The sequence below is a fragment of the Coregonus lavaretus genome (assembly GCF_964263955.1).
Source record: "Coregonus lavaretus genome assembly, chromosome: 11".
Classification (NCBI taxonomy): Eukaryota; Metazoa; Chordata; class Actinopteri; order Salmoniformes; family Salmonidae; genus Coregonus; species Coregonus lavaretus.
Genome location: NC_139998.1, coordinates 44684411 through 44706167, shown reverse-complemented (window position 1 = coordinate 44706167; position 21757 = coordinate 44684411). Strand labels below are relative to the sequence as shown.

At 43.4% G+C, this 21757-nt stretch overlaps 1 protein-coding gene across 1 annotated transcript in view; it reads right to left on the bottom strand.

Annotated features, from left to right (window-relative positions):
* Positions 1-21757, bottom strand: part of LOC311137333 (unconventional myosin-IXb-like) — a 129140-nt gene that overhangs the window by 16835 nt on the left and 90548 nt on the right. The window contains exons 30-40 of the mRNA XM_084171773.1: positions 10114-10155; positions 9882-9993; positions 9591-9664; positions 9260-9452; positions 8688-8816; positions 5696-5801; positions 5398-5529; positions 5007-5130; positions 4608-4658; positions 2689-2807; positions 1283-1410 (exon numbers count right to left, since the gene is read on the bottom strand). Of these exons, the coding sequence (XP_084027899.1) occupies positions 1283-1410; positions 2689-2807; positions 4608-4658; positions 5007-5130; positions 5398-5529; positions 5696-5801; positions 8688-8816; positions 9260-9452; positions 9591-9664; positions 9882-9993; positions 10114-10155 (1210 nt within the window). The remainder of the gene's footprint in view (positions 1-1282; positions 1411-2688; positions 2808-4607; positions 4659-5006; positions 5131-5397; positions 5530-5695; positions 5802-8687; positions 8817-9259; positions 9453-9590; positions 9665-9881; positions 9994-10113; positions 10156-21757) is intronic.

Below are 21757 nucleotides of genomic sequence, written 5' to 3'. Positions count from 1 at the left end.
GAAAGCCATGCGTCCTCCGAAACACAACCCTGCCAAGCCGCACTGCTTCTTGACACACTGCTTGACACCAATGTGTCGGAGGAAACGCCGTACAACTGGCGACACGAGTCAGCCTGCATGCGCAGGGCCCGCCACAAGGAGTCGCTAGATCGCGATGGGACAAGGATATCCCGGCCGGCCAAACCCTCCCCTAACCCGGACGATGCTGAGCCAATTGTGCGCCGCCTCATGGGTTTCCCGGTCGCAGCCGGCGACACAGCCTGGGATCGAGCCCGGGTCTGTAGTGACGCCACTGCGATGCAGTGCCTTAGACCGCTGCGCCACTCGGGAGGCCGATATAACAGTTTTTAACTTCTGGCTTCCGGTGGACTACTACGTTTTTTTGCAAGATAATTCCCAGCAACCCTAGTGTGTAAATACTAGCGTTGCTAAAAGCAGCTAGTGTCCACTCTCCTATATTTCGCCAACCCTATTCTCTTTCCAACTACCCTATTGGCTGATATAGCCCAATAATACCGATAACCTAATATAATGGGCCACGTGAGAATCTCTGGTATTTTATCCTATTTCTTAGGCTATTTTTGCGCATTTTGATCTTAATAATAATAATAATAATATGCCATTTAGCAGACGCTTTTATCCAAAGCGACTTACAGTCATGCGTGCATAACATTTTTTTTTTGTGTATGGGTGGTCCCGGGGATCGAACCCACTACCTTGGCGTTACAAGCGCCGTGCTCTACCAGCTGAGCTACAGAGGACCTACAGGATCTTGACTAGGGTGGCAAAATTGCTGGGACCAGGGCTGCAAAGCAAGCTGCGTCACATACAGTACACCTAAAATAACATTGCGGGACTGCGGTCAGGTTGGGGACCAGTCTTGCAGGAGTGGGTGGGAGTTGGACAACAAGTCAGCGGGAGCGAGCATGGTATGAAAAGCAGCAGTAGCGGGTTGAAGAAATCAGTACCCCTCGCAGACCTCTACCACCATGTTACTCCACCACCACCAGTTAGTCTGGTCAAAGTTTCTGCATGCCACACAAGACACTCATGCAAACACACAAAAACACACTCAAACACTTTGCTTGTGAAACCGGGAGCCTCCAACCTGCTAGAGAGCAGACGGCATCTCCGCCAACCTCTTTAAATGCAGCACCACCAGCTTGTCCAGACCTGCACCAGAGACAGCAGGGACAGACAGGGGGCCAGGCAGGCCGATGAGAAACCCACAGGTGTGAATAGGTAGGAAAGGGGGGAGAGAGATTGTACCTTTAATACTGACCTTCAGGCTCCGAGTTGTTGCAGCGCTCGTCCAACAGGCTCTCAGAGCTCAGCGACGCCTCAGAGTCCAGATTGTCCTGGTCAGAACCAGGTTGCTCCAGCTCTGGCAGTCTGCAGGCGAGGTCTTCCCTGGGAAAGGGGGGGAAGGGAGAGACAGAAAACAGAGAGGTCACAAATGTAACCAAGGGTTGTTTGGTGGATAGCAGGCAAAAAATATAACCATTGGATATGGGTGGTCCTTTGTAACTCAGTTGGTAAAACATGGCACTTGTAATGCCAGAGTAGTGGGTTCGATTCCCGGGACTACCTATGAGTAAAATATATGCACTCATGACTGTACTCATGATATAAACTGCACTCATGATATAAATATAACCACGGTGTATAAATCACGTCATTAAAATACAATACACTGCCAAAAGTATGTGGACAGCTGCTCGTCGAAAATCTCATTCCAAAATCATGGCCATTAATATGGAGTTGGTCCCCCCGTTGCTGCTATAACAGCCTCCACTCTTCTGGTAAGGCTTTCCACTAGATGTTAGAACATTGCTGCGGGGACTTGCTTCCAATCAGCCACAAGAGCATTAGTGAGGTTGGGCACTGATGTTGGGCGATTAGGCCTGGCTCGCAGTAGGCGTTCCAAATCATCTCAAAGGTGTTCGATGGAGTTGAGGTCAGGGCTCTGTGCAGGCCAGTCAAGTACTTCCACACCGATCTCGACAAACCATTTCTGTATGGACCTCGCTTTGTGCACTGGGGCATTGTCATGCTGAAACAGGAAAGGGCTGTGAAGGAAACTTTCTCTAGAGAACGCGTTTCCACTGCTCCAGAGTCCAATGGCGGCGAGCTTTACACCACCCCAGCCGACACTTGGCATTGCGCATGGTGACTTAGGCTTGTGTGCGGCATGTCGGCCATGGAAACCCATTTCATGAAGCTCCCAACGAACAGTTCTTGTGCTGACGTTGCTTCCAGAGGCAGTTTGGAACTCGGTAGTGAGTGTTGCAACCGAGGACAGACGACTTTTACGCGCTTCAGCATTTGGCGGTCCCGTTCTGTGAGCTTGTGTGGCCTACCACTTCGCGGCTGAGCCGTTGTTACGCCTAGACGTTTCCACTTCACAATAACAGCACTTACAGTTGACCGGGGTAGCTCTGTTGGAAAGGTGGCATCCTATGACGGTGCCACATTGAAAGTCACTGAGCTCTTAAGTACGGGCCATACCACTGCCAATGTTTGTCTATGGAGATTGCATAGCTGTGTGCTCGATTTTATAAACCTATCAGCAACGGATGTAGCTGAAATAGCCAAATCCACTCATTTGAAGGGGTGTCCACATACTTTTGGCCATGTAGTGTATCTGCTGAATTTAGTGGTGAATCAGGGGCTCTGTTCAGTTCCTACTTCTCTTGTTTTATGGACTTGATGCGCTCCATCAGGTTTTTCTCAGCCTCTGTGTCAGAGTCTAGCGGATCATCGTTCTCAGGGACCACCGTCAGGTCAGAGCACTTCTTCTCATGCACCTGGGAGAGAACACACACACATAGTTACTCAGTGCACCTCAACGAGTAGCAAGTCCATACCACACTGGTTTAGAGGATGGGGGGGGGGGGGGGGGGGCTGTGTTATGTCATCATGCGTAGAGTTTATTTATATCATATCATGCCTGTGGCATTCCAGTGAGCTATGGTACCTAGAGGAAGGCAGGAGGTTTTGTAATGATAAGTAGGGGTAAACAGGCACTATGAAACTATGTTATTCAACCACACAACATGTAGGAACACGTCAGTATCGGGTGTGAGGGTTTTTATGCACGATTGTACTATTGAAGGAAGCTTGAGGCTGCAAATCAAAGCAAAGGTTATTTTACACCAGGAGAAAAAGACATCATCAAGAAGACAACTCATTCCCATGTCAAACATTCCCCAGCTCCATGAGTACCAAGGCTTGGTACCGGTTAACAGGGAGAATCCACAAACCATCCATCCTATCCTGAGGTTGTACAGTGTGGAATCATGTATGTTCCATACAGCACAAGCAGGCTATGATCAAGAGTAAAGTCACCAAATACTAGTCAAACCATACATGAGTCAAACCACACACAAGTCACATGTAGAAAAGACCAACAACATCAACCCAAACACCGTCACTCTGAAGAACCTTCACATCACAGACACTGAGGGCTGAAACCAACATGCAGTATAGCAGGGGTCTAACATCTAGTCGCATAGAGCTACTAGTAGTAGGTATGCAGGCCTTTGTTCTAACAGTACTAACACACACCTAGTACTACCACACACCTAGTACTACCACACGCCTAGTACTAACACACGCCTAGTACTAACACACACCTTGTACTACCACACACCTTGTACTACCACACACCTAGTACTAACACACACCTAGTACTACCACACACCCAGTACTACCACACACCTAGTACTACCACATGCCTAGTACTAACACACGCCTAGTACTAACACACGCCTAGTACTAACACACGCCTTGTACTACCACACACCTTGTACTACCACACACCTAGTACTACCACACACCTAGTACTACCACACACCTTGTACTACCACACACCCAGTACTACCACACACCCAGTACTAACACACACCTAGTACTAACACACACCTAGTACTAACACACACCTAGTACTAACACACACCTAATACTAACACACACCTAGCACTAACACACACCTAGCACTAACACACACCTAGCACTAGCACACACCTAGCACTAACACACACCTAGCACTAACACACACCTAGCACTAACACACACCTAGCACTAACACACACCTAGTACTAACACACACCCAGTACTAACACACACCTAGTACTAACACACACCTAGTACTAACACACACCTAGTACTAACACACACCTAGTACTAACACACACCTAGTACTAACACACACCTAGTACTAACACACACCCAGTACTAACACACACCTAGCAATAACACACACCTAGTACTAACACACACATAGCACTAACACACACCTAGCACTAACACACACCTAGCACTAACACACACCTAGCACTAACACACACCTAGTACTAACACATCTCTGTCACAGAATCAACTGATCATTGTCTTTGCTTGGATCCAGGTGTGTTACTGCTGGGCTGGAACAAAAGCTTGCATGCCCAGTAGCGCTCTAGAAACACTGCAGTATTGTATCCCATCAGTTAGTATGAAGAGGAGAGAAGGGGATGGGGGGCATCGACTACTTCATGTCATGCACAGACGGTTGGGAATGGCAAACAGCATCTAGCTACCAGGAGGACCAGAGCAACGTGGATACGTACCACCACTCCTTTGTAAGGAGCAGAAAACCTGAGGGGCAAATGCCAGAGCAGCTGAAGAGAAACAAGGGAGAACCACAAAACAATGAGCAGTAACCCATGGTGGATATTGGACAATACACTGACACTGAAACACCTGCAGCCTTACAGGATCAGGAGTGTAGTAGTACACCCCTGCCCTACAGTATGTAGTAAATCAAGTTGGTGACTATGGTCGGTCTGTCTACTGAGTCTATGGACCTGGTGTCAGTGTTGGGATCAATTCCATTCCAATTCAGTCAATTCAGAAAGCGACAGAGAAGCATTGAGGAAAATTGGAATAGAAATGTCAGTTTACTTCCTGAATTGACCTCAACCCTGGGTAGTGTCCAGACAGACCAGACCATGTAGAATTGTCCTCACCGTGTTCTGTCTCTTGAGTTTGAGCTGGTTGACGGCCAGAGCCTCAGCGTGCTCCAGCTGTTCGATCTCCTCCAACTTCTCATTGTAGCGTCTGATCTGCTCGTTGATCAACATCTCCACACATCTGGGACACAGCGACATTACCTGTTAGTCATCATTTCTATTGTGGTAAAGGCACTGCATTGGTTTCTATACAGTGGGTGTCCTACCTAGTTGCCCGAACAAAATATTCACTTGATAACAGCAAAGACTAGGGTTGAGATCAATCAAATCCATTCTAAGTGGACTATTATCTTATTGTGGGATGTTTTTTATCTGAATTAATAAAAATATGTTTTATATATAAAGTAACAGTAGTTTCTGTCTATGCATTGATCAGAGAGATACTTACGTGGTGGTCTTGACAACGTCCTTCATGCTCATGAGTGGGTCGGCGCTGTCTGGGCAGCGGAGGATGCAGGGGGCAAACACAATGGCCAGGGAGTTGGGAGACATGCGGTTGTGAGACTCGTCTTTAGACACTCTGGAAGAGAGAAAAATATTACTCATGTTGAAGGGAAAATAAGTTAATTCAATATTTATACAGCAATACACACTACAATATTGCAATTGCAATGTTTAAACCATGTGAGTCCTATTGAGATGGTTATCTCTTTTGAGAGAGAGCCCCAGCCATGAAGAGTATGTACTTGACTAGATGGAAGAAAAGTCTTTCCAAGGTGTTGAAGCATGCGGTGGGGAGCTGTTCCAACACTTTGTAGATGGCATGTAGCTGCTCTTGCTTTTCAGGAAGTTCTAGAGAAAGGTGAGGAATACCACAATGTATAATCAACAACAACGCCACAGTGTAGGGATTGCTGACAGTCAACAATATTACGCATTTCAACATTCAGTAGAATACAGGTACAGTGGGGAAAAAAAGTATTTAGTCAGCCACCAATTGTGCAAGTTCTCCCACTTAAAAAGAAGAGAGAGGCCTGTAATTTTCATCATAGGTTCACGTCAACTATGACAGGCAAAATGAGAAGAAAAAAAATCCAGAAAATCACATTGTAGGATTATTTATGAATTTATTTGCAAATTATGGTGTAAAATAAGTATTTGGTCAATAACAAAATTTTCTCAATACTTTGTTATATACCCTTTGTTGGCAATGACACAGGTCAAATGTTTTCTGTAAGTCTTCACAAGGTTTTCACACACTGTTGCTGGTATTTTGGCCCATTCCTCCATGCAGATCTCCTCTAGAGCAGTGATGTTTTGGGGCTGTCGCTGGGCAACATGGACTTTCTCCAAAGATTTTCTATGGGGTTGAGATCTGGAGACTGGCTAGGCCACTCCAGGACCTTGAAATGCTTCTTACGAAGCCACTCCTTCGTTGCCCGGGCGGTGTGTTTGGGATCATTGTCATGCTGAAAGACCCAGCCACATTTCATCTTCAATGCCCTTGCTGATGGAAGGAGGTTTTCACTCAAAATCTCACGATACATGGCCCCATTCATTCTTTCCTTTACACGGATCAGTCGTCCTGGTCCCTTTGCAGAAAAACAGCCCCAAAGCATGATGTTTCCACCCCCATGCTTCACAGTAGGTATGGTGTTCTTTGGATGCAACTCAGCATTCTTTGTCCTCCAAACACGACGAGTTGAGTTTTTACCAAAAAGTTCTATTTTGGTTTCATCTGACCATATGACATTCTCCCAGTCCTCTTCTGGATCATCCAAATGCACTCTAGCAAACTTCAGACGGGCCTGGACATGTACTGGCTTAAGCAGGAGGACACGTCTTGCACTGCAGGATTTGAGTCCCTGGCGGCGTAGTGTGTTACTGATGGTAGGCTTTGTTACTTTGGTCCCAGCTCTCTGCAGGTCATTCACTAGGTCCCCCCGTGTGGTTCTGGGATTTTTGCTCACCGTTCTTGTGATCATTTTGACCCCACGGGGTGAGATCTTGCGTGGAGCCCCAGATCGAGGGAGATTATCAGTGGTCTTGTATGTCTTCCATTTCCTAATAATTGCTCCCACAGTTGATTTCTTCAAACCAAGCTGCTTACCTATTGCAGATTCAGTCTTCCCAGCCTGGTGCAGGTCTACAATTTTGTTTCTGGTGTCCTTTGACAGCTCTTTGGTCTTGGCCATAGTGGAGTTTGGAGTGTGACTGTTTGAGGTTGTGGACAGGTGTCTTTTATACTGATAACAAGTTCAAACAGGTGCCATTAATACAGGTAATGAGTGGAGGACAGAGGAGCCTCTTAAAGAAGAAGTTACAGGTCTGTGAGAGCCACAAATCTTGCTTGTTTGTAGGTGACCAAATACTTATTTTCCACCATAAATTAGAAATAAATTAATAAAAAATCCTACAATGTGATTTTCAGGATTTTTTTTTCTCAATTTGTCTGTCATAGTTGACGTGTACCTATGATGAAAATTACAGGCCTCTCTCATCTTTTTAAGTTGGAGAACTTGCACAATTGGTGGCTGATTAAATACTTTTTTTCCCCACTGTAACTGCCAAAATAAAGGAAACACCAACATAAAGTGTCTTAATAGGTGTCTGGAACTGTAATGTGTCTGGAACTGTAATGTGTCTGGAACTGTAATGTGTCTGGAACTGTAATGTGTCTGGAACTGTAAAGTGTCTGGAACTGTAAAGTGTCTGGAACTGTAATGTGTCTGGAACTGTAAAGTGTCTGGAACTGTAAAGTGTCTGGAACTGTAATGTGTCTGGAACTGTAATGTGTCTGGAACTGTAATGTGTCTGGAACTGTAAAGTGTCTGGAACTGTAATGTGTCTGGAACTGTAATGTGTCTGGAACTGTAATGTGTCTGGAACTGTAAAGTGTCTGGAACTGTAAAGTGTCTGGAACTGTAATGTGTCTGGAACTGTAATGTGTCTGGAACTGTAATGTGTCTGGAACTGTAAAGTGTCTGGAACTGTAATGTGTCTGGAACTGTAATGTGTCTGGAACTGTAAAGTGTCTGGAACTGTAATGTGTCTGGAACTGTAATGTGTCTGGAACTGTAATGTGTCTGGAACTGTAATGTGTCTGGAACTGTAAAGTGTCTGGAACTGTAATGTGTCTGGAACTGTAATGTGTCTGGAACTGTAATGTGTCTGGAACTGTAATGTGTCTGGAACTGTAATGTGACACCATTCTTCCACGAGAAATTCCATAATTTGTTGTTTTGTCGAGGGGTGGCGGAAAACGCTGTCTCAGGCGCTGCTCCCATAAGTGTTCAATTGGGTTAAGATCTGGTGACTGAGACACACACACACACTAACACACAACCTTTAAATCCCCTAAGCTCCTTTGAGACCCCTCTTTCAAAGTCACTGAGATCTCTAGCGATGGTAGCCAAAATAATGGATAACTGGGCATTTTTATGACCTTAAGCATGATGGAATGTTTTAATTGTTTAATTAACTGAGGAACCACACCTGATTTCAATATACTTTGTATCCCTCATTTACTCAAGTATTTCCTTTATTTTTTTGGCATTGACCTGGTAGAGCAGTCGAATATACCAAGGAGAAGATAACCCCCCTGGGCTGATATAGGGACTCCCCCTAGTGGACGTACATTATATTACAAAATCCCAAACGAACAAGAGTACCCATCTCTCCCTTGATCCTGGAGAAGAGTCACAGTACAGAGTGAGGCAGAGCTATAACAGGACTCACCCACGGCCCGAAGGAAGTCATTGTAATGAGTGAAGGTCATGAGGGGGTCAGGCAGCTTTCTCAGCCACTGTTTGATCAGCCCCGTCACTGTGTGGATGGGGTAGTTCTCCAGGCACACAGCGTGGGGGTCTGCCACACAATACATCAACAACCATTAGACAGGCCATGGAATGGGAACTTGAAGGAGGTATACTTATGTCATACATAAGATCTACATTGGCACTATGAAACTTGAAAAATACTACTACTCTAGTGCTTGTGTAGGTGTTTAATTAAGCATGGGTAACACTTTATTTGAGGCTAAGGGCTGTTCTTATGCATGACGCAAAGCGGAGTGCCTGGATACAGCCCTTAGCCGCAATATATTGGCCATATACCACAAACCCCTGGGGTGCCTTATTGCTATTATAAACTGGTTACCAACGTAATTAGAGCAGTAAAAAGTGTAGGTGTTTAATGTTAAGTATGTCTTACGTACACCCCTCAAATAAAGTGTTACCCATCATAATCTTTTCAGCTCTCTGAAAGCAATGGTATACTGTTTATAATATTATGGGCTGGCTGGCCCTTACCAGTCTCCATTAGCTGGTGGAGCTCCTTCATGCGGTTGGCGGAGCCTGACTTGCGGTAGATTCCCTCTGTTAACAGGCCATTCATCTCCACATGCTCCAGCATCATCTCCAGCACTATGGGAATGGGGTTGTCCTCGCTGGTCAGGTGACACAAGCGCACCCCAAAGTGTAGGCCTCCCGACTCCTCGTCAATCTGCACACAGACAGACACCAACAGTCAGAGGCGTTTTAGTCACCAGTCACCTAGCGACCAATACTGATTTCAGATTTGCACACCTAAATCATGGAAGTATGTCAATGTAGTTTACGAATATGTGAGGTCAATGCCTACCTTTTTGACACAAAACGTGGAGCAGTCTGTGACAATTTTGCAAAGGCACTTCTTGTGGCACACCATCTTACAATCTGGAAGAATAAAACCAGAATGGGAGGCTATTAACATTTGCATCCACGATGGGTCCCAGTATGTAATGGTTATAATGTTTTGGGTTATGTATGTTTAAAGCATGCTCAGCATTCACATCAATCACTGGAGACTGTTATCCTTGTTATTAGTTGTTACTAGAATGTGAGAGTTGTCAGAATGCCTATATGTGTGTGTTTATGTCTATGAGGTACTCACAGCTGCACATGTAGACTTTCTCCATGCCCCCGATATAGGAGTTGCACTGGTCACACGACTGCATGATGTTAACCTGGTACGTGCTGAACACATGGTCCAGGGGGTTCTCCATCTAAACAATCATACATTGGACACATTGATACATGTACACAATCATTTAATGAAATGCATATCTTTCTATAGTGAACAAAGAGTAGACAGGGTTAAGGATCGACCCTGAGTTTGCACTTACGCTCTTGTCTTTTTTCCGCCTCTTCTTCCGAGCTTTAGCAGGCTGAAATATAGACAAAACCATCAATATTTAACTTACTAAATCCATAAAGACGGACAATGAAAAATATCAGTGTCTTCAGTACCAAAAACCAACGTTTTTATTTGTACATATACAGTGAGGGAAAAAAGTATATATATATTTTTATTTTCTTCTGGGGGAAGGATCAGCTTAATATTGCAGATAGATTGTATGTTCTATCAATGTAATTGTCTGCATCACTTCCAATCCCCCATGTTTTATATATATATATATATATATATATATATATATATATATATATATATATATATATATATATATATATATATATATATATACTCCCCTTTATTACTTCTTTCCCTACTTGGAGTAAATTAGTGAACAACAATGCCCAGGCCTCTACTTCCGGTCTATACTTACTATCTACACCTTATGGACACAGTTAATTTTACAATAATTCTATTATATATATATATATATATATATATATATATATATATATATATATATATATATATATATATATATATATATATATATTTTTTTTTTTTGCTCCTGAACTTCTTCTACTCTCAACCTCTCCGATCATTTTCATGATGTCCATCCGGTTTGCTTCTATATGCCATATCTTTCTAACTGTGCTCTTTCCCAAAAGCTCCCAACATACAACCTATATACTTATTATGGACACAGTATGCTTACATTATTAGCTATCTTTGTTATTATTTGTTGTTATTTGTTATTAGTCCCATCCTTCAACTCTATTCAATACCTCCCATCTATCTCTCTTAACACCATCCATATAGGATTTCTATTTGCCATATATATTTCAACCATACTGTGATGTTTTACAAAAGTTCTGAACCTTTCTATTCTCATTGCTTCTACAGATTGTGAATTAAAAATAAACATTTTTGCTAAAAGTATTATTATATTATTGATCGATTGACTATGACTTTTCAGATCACCCAGTAATGATAACTGCAAGGTTAGCTCCAGGTAAATATTGCAATCCTTTAGCCATTCCTGGACCTGTGTCCAAAAACAAGCTACAAATGGACAGAACCAACACAAATGATCTAATGATTCTGTCTCTTCACAGCAAAATCTGCAGAGCTGGGAAGATTGTATCCCCCATATAAATAACATTCTATTGGTAGCAAGAATTTTGGTATGCCATCCAACCCTGGAGTTTTCCCGGACTTAAAGTCTTTAATTGCATCCATAAGTTCCTCCTCTGTAATTTCACCTTCACATGAGTCTTTCTGTGTGGCTGTTAATTTGACATTATCAATAGAAAAAAAATCTCTACAATTAGCTTCAGTTAGAGGAGATGGAGGCGACTGAAAATAAAACATATGCTTAAAGTACTTAGTTTCTTCCTTCAAAATATAATTTGGTGAATTACAGTGAGGGAAAAAAGTATTTGATCCCCTGCTGATTTTGTACGTTTGCCCACTGACAAAGAAATGATCAGTCTATAATTTTAATGGTAGGTTTATTTGAACAGTGAGAGACAGAATAACAACAACAAAATCCAGAAAAATGCATGTCAAAAATGTTATGAATTGATTTGCATTTTAATGAGGGAAATAAGTATTTGACCCCTCTGCAAAACATGACTTGGTACTTGGTGGCAAAACCCTTGTTGGCAATCACAGAGGTCAGACGTTTCTTGTAGTTGGCCACCAAGTTTGCACACATCTCAGGAGGGATTTTGTCCCACTCCTCTTTGCAAATCTTCTCCAAGTCATTAAGGTTTCGAGGCTGACGTTTGGCAACTCGAACCTTCAGCTCCCTCCACAGATTTTCTATGGGATTAAGGTCTGGAGACTGGCTAGGCCACTCCAGGACCTTAATGTGCTTCTTCTTGAGCCACTCCGTTGTTGTCTTGGCCGTGTGTTTTGGGTCATTGTCATACTGGAATACCCATCCACGACTCATTTTCAATGCCCTGGCTGAGGGAAGGAGGTTCTCACCCAAGATTTGACGGTACATGGCCCAGTCCATCGTCCCTTTGATGCGGTGAAATTGTCCTGTCCCCTTAGCAGAAAAACACCCCCAAAGCATAATGTTTCCACCTCCATGTTTGACGGTGGGGATGGTGTTCTTGGGGTCATAGGTAGCATTCCTCCTCCTCCAAACACGGCGAGTTGAGTTGATGCCAAAGATCTCAATTTTGGTCTCATCTGACCACAACACTTTCACCCAGTTCTCCTCTGAATCATTCAGATATTCATTGGCAAACTTCAGACGGGCATGTATATGTGCTTTCTTGAGCAGGGGGACCTTGCGGGCGCTGCAGGATTTCAGTCCTTCACGGCGTAGTGTGTTACCAATTGTTTTCTTGGTGACTATGGTCCCAGCTGCCTTGAGATCATTGACAAGATCCTCCTGTGTAGTTCTGGGCTGATTCCTCACCGTTCTCATGATCATTGCAACTCCACGAGGTGAGATCTTGCATGGAGCCCCAGGCCGAGGGAGATTGACAGTTATTTAGTGTTTCTTCCATTTGCGAATAATCGCACCAACTGTTGTCACCTTCTCACCAAGCTGCTTGGCGATGGTCTTGTAGCCCATTCCAGCCTTGTGTAGGTCTACAATCTTGTCCCTGACATCCTTGGAGAGCTCTTTGGTCTTTGCCATGGTGGAGAGTTTGGAATCTGATTGATTGATTGCTTCTGTGGACAGGTGTCTTTTATACAGGTAACAAACTGAGATTAGGTGCACTCCCTTTAAGAGTGTGCTCCTAATCTCAGCTCGTTACCTGTATAAAAGACACCTGGGAGCCAGAAATCTTTCTGATTGAGAGGGGGTCAAATACTTATTTCCCTCATTAAAATGCAAATCAATTTATAAAATTTTTGACATGCGTTTTTCTGGATTTTTTTGTTATTCTGTCTCTCACTGTTCAAATAAACCTACCATTAAAATTATAGACTGATCATTTCTTTGTCAGTGGGCAAACATACAAAATCAGCAGGGGATCAAATACTTCTTTCCCTCACTGTATATACAGTGGGGAGAACAAGTATTTGATACACTGCCGATTTTGCAGGTTTTCCTACTTACAAAGCATGTAGAGGTCTGTAATTTTATCATAGGTACACTTCAACTGTGAGAGACGGAATCTAAAACAAAAATCCAGAAAATCACATTGTATGATTTTAAAGTAATTAATTTGCATTTTATTGCATGACATAAGTATTTGATACATCAGAAAAACAGAACTTAATATTTGGTACAGAAACCTTTGTTTGCAATTACAGAGATCATACGTTTCCTGTAGGTCTTGACCAGGTTTGCACACACTGCAGCAGGGATTTTGGCCCACTCCTCCATACAGACCTTCTCCAGATCCTTCAGGTTTCGGGGCTGTCGCTGGGCAATACAGACTTTCAGCTCCCTCCAAAGATTTTCTATTGGGTTCACGTCTAGAGACTGGCTAGGCCACTCCAGGACCTTGAGATGCTTCTTACGGAGCCACTCCTTAGTTGCCCTGGCTGTGTGTTTCAGGTCGTTGTCATGCTGGAAGACCCAGCCACGACCCCTCTTCAATGCTCTTACTGAGGGAAGGAGGTTGTTGGCCAAGATCTCGCGATACATGGCCCCATCCATCCTCCCCTCAATACGGTGCAGTCGTCCTGTCCCCTTTGCAGAAAATCATCCCCAAAGAATGATGTTACCACCTCCATGCTTCACGGTTGGGATGGTGTTCTTGGGGTTGTACTCATCCTTCTTCTTCCTCCAAACACGGTGAGTGGAGTTTAGACCAAAAAGCTATATTTTTGTCTCATCAGACCACATGACCTTCTCCCATTCCTCCTCTGGATCATCCAGATGGTCATTGGCAAACTTCAGATGGGCCTGGACATGCGCTGGCTGGAGCAGGGGGACCTTGCGTGCGCTGCAGGATTTTAATCCATGACGGCGTAGTGTGTTACTAATGGTTTTCTTTGAGACTGTGGTCCCAGCTCTCTTCAGGTCATTGACCAGGTCCTGCCGTGTAGTTCTGGGCTGATCCCTCACCTTCCTCATTATCATTGATGCCCCACGAGGTGAGATCTTGCATGGAGCCCCAGACCGAGGGTGATTGACCGTCATCTTGGACTTCTTCAATTTTCTAATAATTGCGCCAACAGTTGTTGCCTTCTCACCAAGCTGCTTGCCTATTGTCCTGTAGCCCATCCCAGCCTTGTGCAGGTCTACAATTTTATCCCCTGATGTCCTTACACAGCTCTCTGATCTTGGCCATTGTGGAGAGGTTGGAGTCTGTTTGATTGAGTGTGTGGACAGGTGTCTTTTATACAGGTAACAAGTTCAAACAGGTGCAGTTAATACAGGTAATGAGTGGAGAACAGGAGGGCTTCTTAAAGAAAAACGAACAGGTCTGTGAGAGCCGGAATTCTTACTGGTTGGTAGGTGATCAAATACTTATGTCATGCAATAAAATGCAAATTAATTACTTAAAAATCATACAATGTGATTTTCTGGATTTTTGTTTTAGATTCCGTATCTCACAGTTGAAGTGTACCTATGATAAAAATTACAGACCTCTACATGCTTTGTAAGTAGGAAAACCTGCAAAATCGGCAGTGTATCAAATACTTGTTCTCCCCACTGTATATACACATACATACACTATCATTCAAAAGTTTGGGGTCACTTAGAAATGTCCTTGTTTTCGAAAGAAAAGCAATTTTTTTGTCAATTAAAATAATTGGAAATACAGTGTAGACATTGTTAATGTTGTAAATGGCTATTGTAGCTGGAAACGGCTGATTCTTAATGGAATATCTACATAGGCGTACAGAGGCCCATTATCAGCAACCATCAGTCCTGTGTTCCAATGGCACGGTGTGTTTGCTAATCCAAGTTTATCATTTTAAAAGGCTAATTGATCATTAGCAATTATGTTAGCACAGCTGAAAACTGTTGTGCTGATTAAAGAAGCAATAAAACTGGCCTTCTTGAGACTAGTTGAGTATCTGGAGCATCAGCAATTGTGGGTTCGTTTACAGGATCAAAATGGCCAGAAACAAATACCTTTCTTCTGAAACTCGTCAGTCTATTCTTGATCTGAGAAATGAAGGCAATTCCATGCGAGAAATTGCCAAGAAACGGAAGATCTCGTACAACGCTGTGTACTACTCCCTTCACAGAACAGCGCAAACTGTCTCTAACCAGAATAGAAAGAGGAGTGGGAGGCCCCGGTGCACAACTGAGTGTCTAGTTTGAGAAACAGGCGCCTCACAGGTCCTCAACTGGCAGCTTTATTAAATAGTACCCGCAAAACACAAGTCTCAACGTCAACAGTCAACTCCCGAGTGGCGCAGTGGTCTGTGCCACTAGAGATCCTGGTTCGAATCCAGGCTCTGTCGTAGCCGGCCGCGACCGGGAGACCCATGGGGCGGCGCACAATTGGCCCAGCGTCGTCCAGGGTAGTGGAGGGAATGGCCAGCAGGGATGTAGCTCAGTTGGTAGAGCATGGCGTTTGCAACGCCAGGGTTGTGGGTTCGATTCCAGTATGAAAAAAATAAAAAATAAAATAATAATAATAATGTATGCACTCACTAACTGTAAGTCGCTCTGGATAAGAGCGTCTGCTAAATTACTAAAATGTAAAATGTAAGAGGCGACTCTGGGATGCTGACCTTCTAGGCAGAGTTGCAAAGAAAAAGCCATATCTCAGACTGGCCAATGAAAATAAAAGAATAAGATGGGCAAAAGAACACACACTGGACAGAGGAATATTTGAAAAAAGTTTTATGGAAAGACGAATTTGAAGTTTGAGGTGTTCGGACCACAAAGAAGAACATTTGTGAGACGCAGACCAAATGAAAAGATGCTGGAGAAGTGCTTGATGCCATCTGTCAAGCATGGTGGAGGCAATGTGATGGTCTGGGGGTGCTTTGCTGGTGGTAATGTGGGAGATTTGTACAGGGTAAAAGGGATCTTGAAGAAGTAATGCTATCACTCCATTTTGCAACACCATGCCATACCCTGTGGACGGCACTTGATTGGAGCCAATTCCCTCCTACAACAGGACAATGATCCAAAGCACAGATCCAAACTATGCAATAACTATTTAGGGAATGATGACAGCTTTGCACACTCTTGGCAGTCTCTCAACCAGCTTCACTTGGAATGCTTTTCCAACAGTCTTGAAGGAGTTCCCACATATGCTGAGCACTTGTTGGCTGCTTTTTCTTCACTCTGCGGTCCGACTCTTCCCAAACCATCTCAATTTGGTTGAGGTCGGGGGATTGTGGAGGCCAGGTCATCTGATGCAGCACTCCGTCACTCTCCTTCTTGGTAAAATAGCCCTTACACAGCCTGGAGGTGTGTTGGGTCATTGTCCTATTGAAAAACAAATGATAGTCCCACTAAGCCCAAACAGATGGGATGGCGTATCGCTGCAGAATGCTGTGGTAGCCATGCTGGTTAAGTGTGCCTTGAATTCTAAATAATTCACAGACAGTGTCACCAGCAAAGCACCCCCACACCATAACACCTCTTCCTCCATGCTATATGGTTGGAAATACACATGCGGAGATCATCCGTTCACCCACACCGCGTCTCACAAAGACACGGTGGTTGGAACCAAAAATCTCCAATTTGGACTGCAGACCAAAGGACACATTTCCACCAGTCTAATGTCCATTGCTCGTGTTTCTTGGCCAAAGCAAGTCTCTTCTTCTTATTGGTGTCCTTTAGTAGTGGTTTCTTTGCAGCAATTCGAGCATGAAGGCCTGATTCACACAGTCTCTCCTGAACAGTTGATGTTGAGATGTGTCTGTTACTTGAACTCTGTGAAGCATTTATTTGGGCTGCAATTTCTGAGGCTAGTAACTCTAATGAACTTATCCTCTACAGCAGAGGTAACTCTTGGTCTTCCATTCCTGTGGCGGTCCTCATATCGCTTGATGGTTTTTGTAACTGCACTTGAAGAAACTTTCAAAGTTCTTGAAATTGTCAGGATTGACTGACCTTCATGTCTTAAAGTAATGATGGAGTGTTGTTTCTCTTTGCTTATTTGAGCTGTTCTTGCCATAATATGGACTTGGTCTTCTACCAAATAGGGCTATCTTCTGTATACCCCCCCCCCTACCTTGTCACAACACAACTGATTGGCTCAAACACATTAAGATGGAAATAAATTCTGCAAATTAACTTTTAAGAAGGCACACCTGTTAATTGAAATGCATTCCAGGTGATTACCTCATGATGCTGGTTGAGAGTATGCCAAAAGTGTGCAAAGCTGTCATCAAGGAAAAGGGTGGCTATTTGAAGAATCTCAAATATAAAATATATTTTTATTTGTTTAACACTTTCTTGGTTACTACATGATTCAATACGTGTTATTTCATAGTTTTGATGGAGTTACAATGTAGAAAATAGTAAAAATAAAGAAAAACCCTTGAATGAGTAGGTGTTAAAAAACTTTTGGCCGGTACCGTATATAAAAAAAATAACAAAATGAAAGTATTTACATAAGTATACCCTTTGTTATGAGACTCGAAATTGAGCTCAGGTGCATCCTGTTTCCATTGATCATCCTTCAGATGTTTCTACAACTTGATTGGAACCACCTGTGGTAAATTCAATTGATTGGACATGATTTGGAAAGGCACACACCTGTCTATATAAGGTCCCACAGTTGACAGTGCATGTCAGAGCAAAACCAAGCCATGAGGTCGAAGGAATTGTCCATAGAACTCTGAGACAGGATTGTGTCTAGGCACAGATCTGGGGAAGGGTATGAAAAAAAATGTCTACAGCATTGAAGATCCCCAAGAACACAGTGGCCTCCATCATTCTTAAAAAGTTTGGAACCACCAAGACTCTTCCTAGAGCTGGCTGCCCGGCCAAACTGAGCAATCGGGGAAGAAGGGCCTTGGTCAGGGATGTGACCAAGAACCCGATGGTCACTCTGACAGAGTTCTAGAGTTCATCTGTGGAGATGGGAGAACCTTTCAGAAGGACAACCATCTCTGCAGCACTCCACCAATCAGGCCTTTATGGTAGATTGGCCAGACGGAAGCCACTCCTCAGTAAAAGGCACATCACAGCCCGCTTGGAGTTTGCCAAAAGGCACCTTAAGAATCTCAGACTATGAGAAACAAAATTCTCTGGTCTGATGAAACCAAGATTTAACTATTTGGCCTGAATGCCAAGCGTCACGTCTGGAGGAAACGTGGCACCATCCCTATGGTGAAGCATGGTGGTGGAAGCATCATGATGTGGGGATGTTTTTCAGCGGCAGGGACTGGGAGACTAGTCAGAATCGAGGCAAAGATGAACGAAGCAAAGTACAGAGAGATGCTTGATGAAAACCTGCTCCAGAGTGCTCAGGACCTCAGACTGGGGTGAAGGTTCACCTTCCAACAGGACAACGACCCTAAGCACACAGCCAAAACAATGCAGGAGTGGCTTCGGGACAAGTCTCTGGATGTACTTGAGTGGCCCAGCAAGATCCTGGACTTGAACCCAACTGAACATCTCTGGAGAGACCTGAAAATAGCTGTGCAGCAATGCTCCCCATTCAACCTGACAGATCTTGAGAGGATCTGCAGAGAAGAATGGGAGAATCTCCCCAAATACAAGTGTGCCAAGCTTGTAGCGTCATACCCAAGAAGACTCGATGCTGTAATCGCTGCCAAAGGTGCTTCAACAAAGTACTGAGTAAATGGTCTGAATATTTATTTAAATGTGATATTTCAGTTTTTTATTTGTAATAAATCTGTTTTTGCTTTGTCATTATGGGGTATTGTGTGTAGATTGATGAGGGGAAAAAAAACAATTTAATCAATTTTAGAATATGGCTGTAACATAACAAAAAATGTGGAAAAGGTCAAGGGGTCTGAATACTTTCCGAAGGCACTGTAATCAATAAAGGGTTGCCAAATTCTGTAAAATGTCTCTGACTTATTCCTCAAGCAGTAAGTAATTTTCTCCAGTGGGATACAACTATTAACTTCAGATAGCCACATTGCAACTGGCAGGGGGGTATCTGATTTCCATTTCTTGGCAATACATTTCTTGGCAATCGCTAGCAGAATTTCTGCTAGCTTTATAGTGGGGCTTTGCCTAAGATTGGAATTAGTAAAGTTACCCAATAGACAGACCTCTGGGTCTAAAGGGAATGCAGCCCCATTAATTGAGGATGTGGAATCGCATACCCCTTGCCAGAAATGGTGTAGTTTTGAACACTGCCAAGTGGAATGGAGGAATGTTCCTTCATCTGAGCCACATCTAAAACATAGGGAGGAGATACCAGAGTTGAACTTAGATGGGGTGATATAGGGCTGATGGAGGGAATTAAACTGGATCAGTTTGTATCTGGAGTTCAATGTAGACGTAACACCATCCCTGCATTGGTCACTCCAAAGTCCCTCATCAAGATAAATACCCAGATCTTTTTCCCCATCTAAGTCGAGGTTTATCTAGCTCAGGCAGTGGTAGTCCTAAAATAAGAGCATCGTAAACACGGGAAATGGTCTTGAACAGTGGTTGGTCTGCATGGCAGCGTTGTTCAATAAGTGACATCTTAGGTAGGTTCCATTGGCCCTTGAGATTCACCCTAATAAAATGTCATAGTTGTAGGTAACTAAAGAAGTCCTTGTTAGACAAGTTGTATTTCAACTGTTCGACGGACATTAGAACTCCCTCCTCATAACAATGTTCCAGAAGAGTGATACCCTTATCAGACCACAGTCTAAAGTTACTATTCTGGAAAAACATAGGAATCAATCTATTGTTCCATAGAGGGATTTTAGGGGAAATAAATCTCTCGTCTGAACAGCTCATGCAGTTTGCACCATGTCAGGACAGAATGTATAATTAAAGGGTTGTCTGTGACAGTTTTTATAGATTTCATGTCCCATTTGTAAAAGAAAATCTGCCCCAGTGTCCTCATGTACCTCAAACTTTTCAATATTCAACCATGAGGGAGAAGGACCATTGTCAAACCTCTGAGCCAGAAATCTAGACTGCGCAGCCCAGTAATACATTCTGAAATTGGGGAGGTTTAAGCCCCCAGTCAGTTTGTCCAGGCTAACCCTAGGAGTTTTAGCATGCCAGATAAACCATCTGGTCAGCTTGTCGAGACAGAAAAAGAATGCTGCGTGTACAGGGATGGGGAGAGATTGAAACAAATATAGAAATCTGGGCAGGACATTCACCCAGTAGAGTGAGAGACAAGTCCATCCATTTACACAGGCCACCCTCCACCTTTTGCAAAAAGCCAGCCAGATTGAGTTTATAGAGGTTCTTCAGGTTACCATCCTCTACTATGCCCAAATACGTGAAGCCCATAGACAACCGTCTAAAAGGAAACGTATGCTTGATGGTGTGATAGTCAAAGACAGACAACAGTAAGATTTCGTTTTTTATCAAAATTGACCTAATATCCAGAGAAATAACTATAATACTGTAATAGGTTCTGTAAATGAGAGAGGGAATGTTCTGGGTTCGTTAGATATAAGATAAGGTCGTCCGCAAAAAGCGATAACTTATGGGTATGGAGGCCCACCTCAAAGCCATGTATGTCAGGGCACGTTCTAATGGCCTCAGCCAACGGTTCAATGGCGAAGAGGTGGGGGCTAACAGGGCAACCCTGTCTGTTCCTCCTATAGAGAGGGAAAGAGGAGGAAGTAATCCCATTGGTAGCAATCCTAGATTTGTAGAGGGATTTTATCAAGTTTACAAACACGGTACCTAAACCAAACTTTTCCAAAACGCAAAAGAGATATCGCCACTCGACCCTATCAAAGGCCTTTTCGGCGTCGAGGGAGACTTTGACACTAGGTATTTTGTTTTTGTTAGCAAAGTGAATTATATCAAATAACCTTCTGAGATTATTGGAGGACATTCTATTAAGTATGAAGCCAGTCTGATCTGGGTTGACCAACAGGGGGAGGCATGACTCCAGCCTCTTAGATAGCATCTTGGTAGGGTACCAACAGCTCCTTAAATTCTTTATAGAACTCTGGAGGGAAGCCATCCTCCCCAGGAGATTTATTTAATGGCCTCCAACAATTCAGGGACTGAGAACTGTTCACTCAAGCGCTCTCTGTCTTTCTCTGACAGGCATGGGAGGTTGAGAGAGGAGAGAAAGGAGTCAATCTCTGATAGATCATCGCTTGACTGGGAAGTATAGAGGTCCTCGTAGTATTTCTTAAAAGTATCATTAATTTCAGTAGGGTCTAAAGATATCTCATTAGTAAGAGTTTCTATAGCATTAATTGTCCTTTTACTTTCCTCTGCTTTCATGTGCCATGCCAATACAATGTGTACTTTCTCTCCAAGTTCGCATTAACAATGTTTTGATTTAGTAATGACCCTCTCAGCTTGATACATGTTCAGAGTATTATATTTCTGTTTTTTATTTACCAAAAGCCTGTATAGGTCTTTAGTCAGGCCTCTTTGGTAGGTTTTCTCTAGCTCAAAGATTTCCGTTTCAAGGACATTAAGTTGTGTTTTCTCTTTAACCCTTTAGTGTAGGCAATGATCAGTCCCCTCAGATAGGCTTTAAATGCGTCCCAAAGAGTGAAACTGTCAGGAGCAGAGGGTTTGTTTGTCAAAGTAAAAATAATGATCTGCTCTTTGATGAATGCACAAA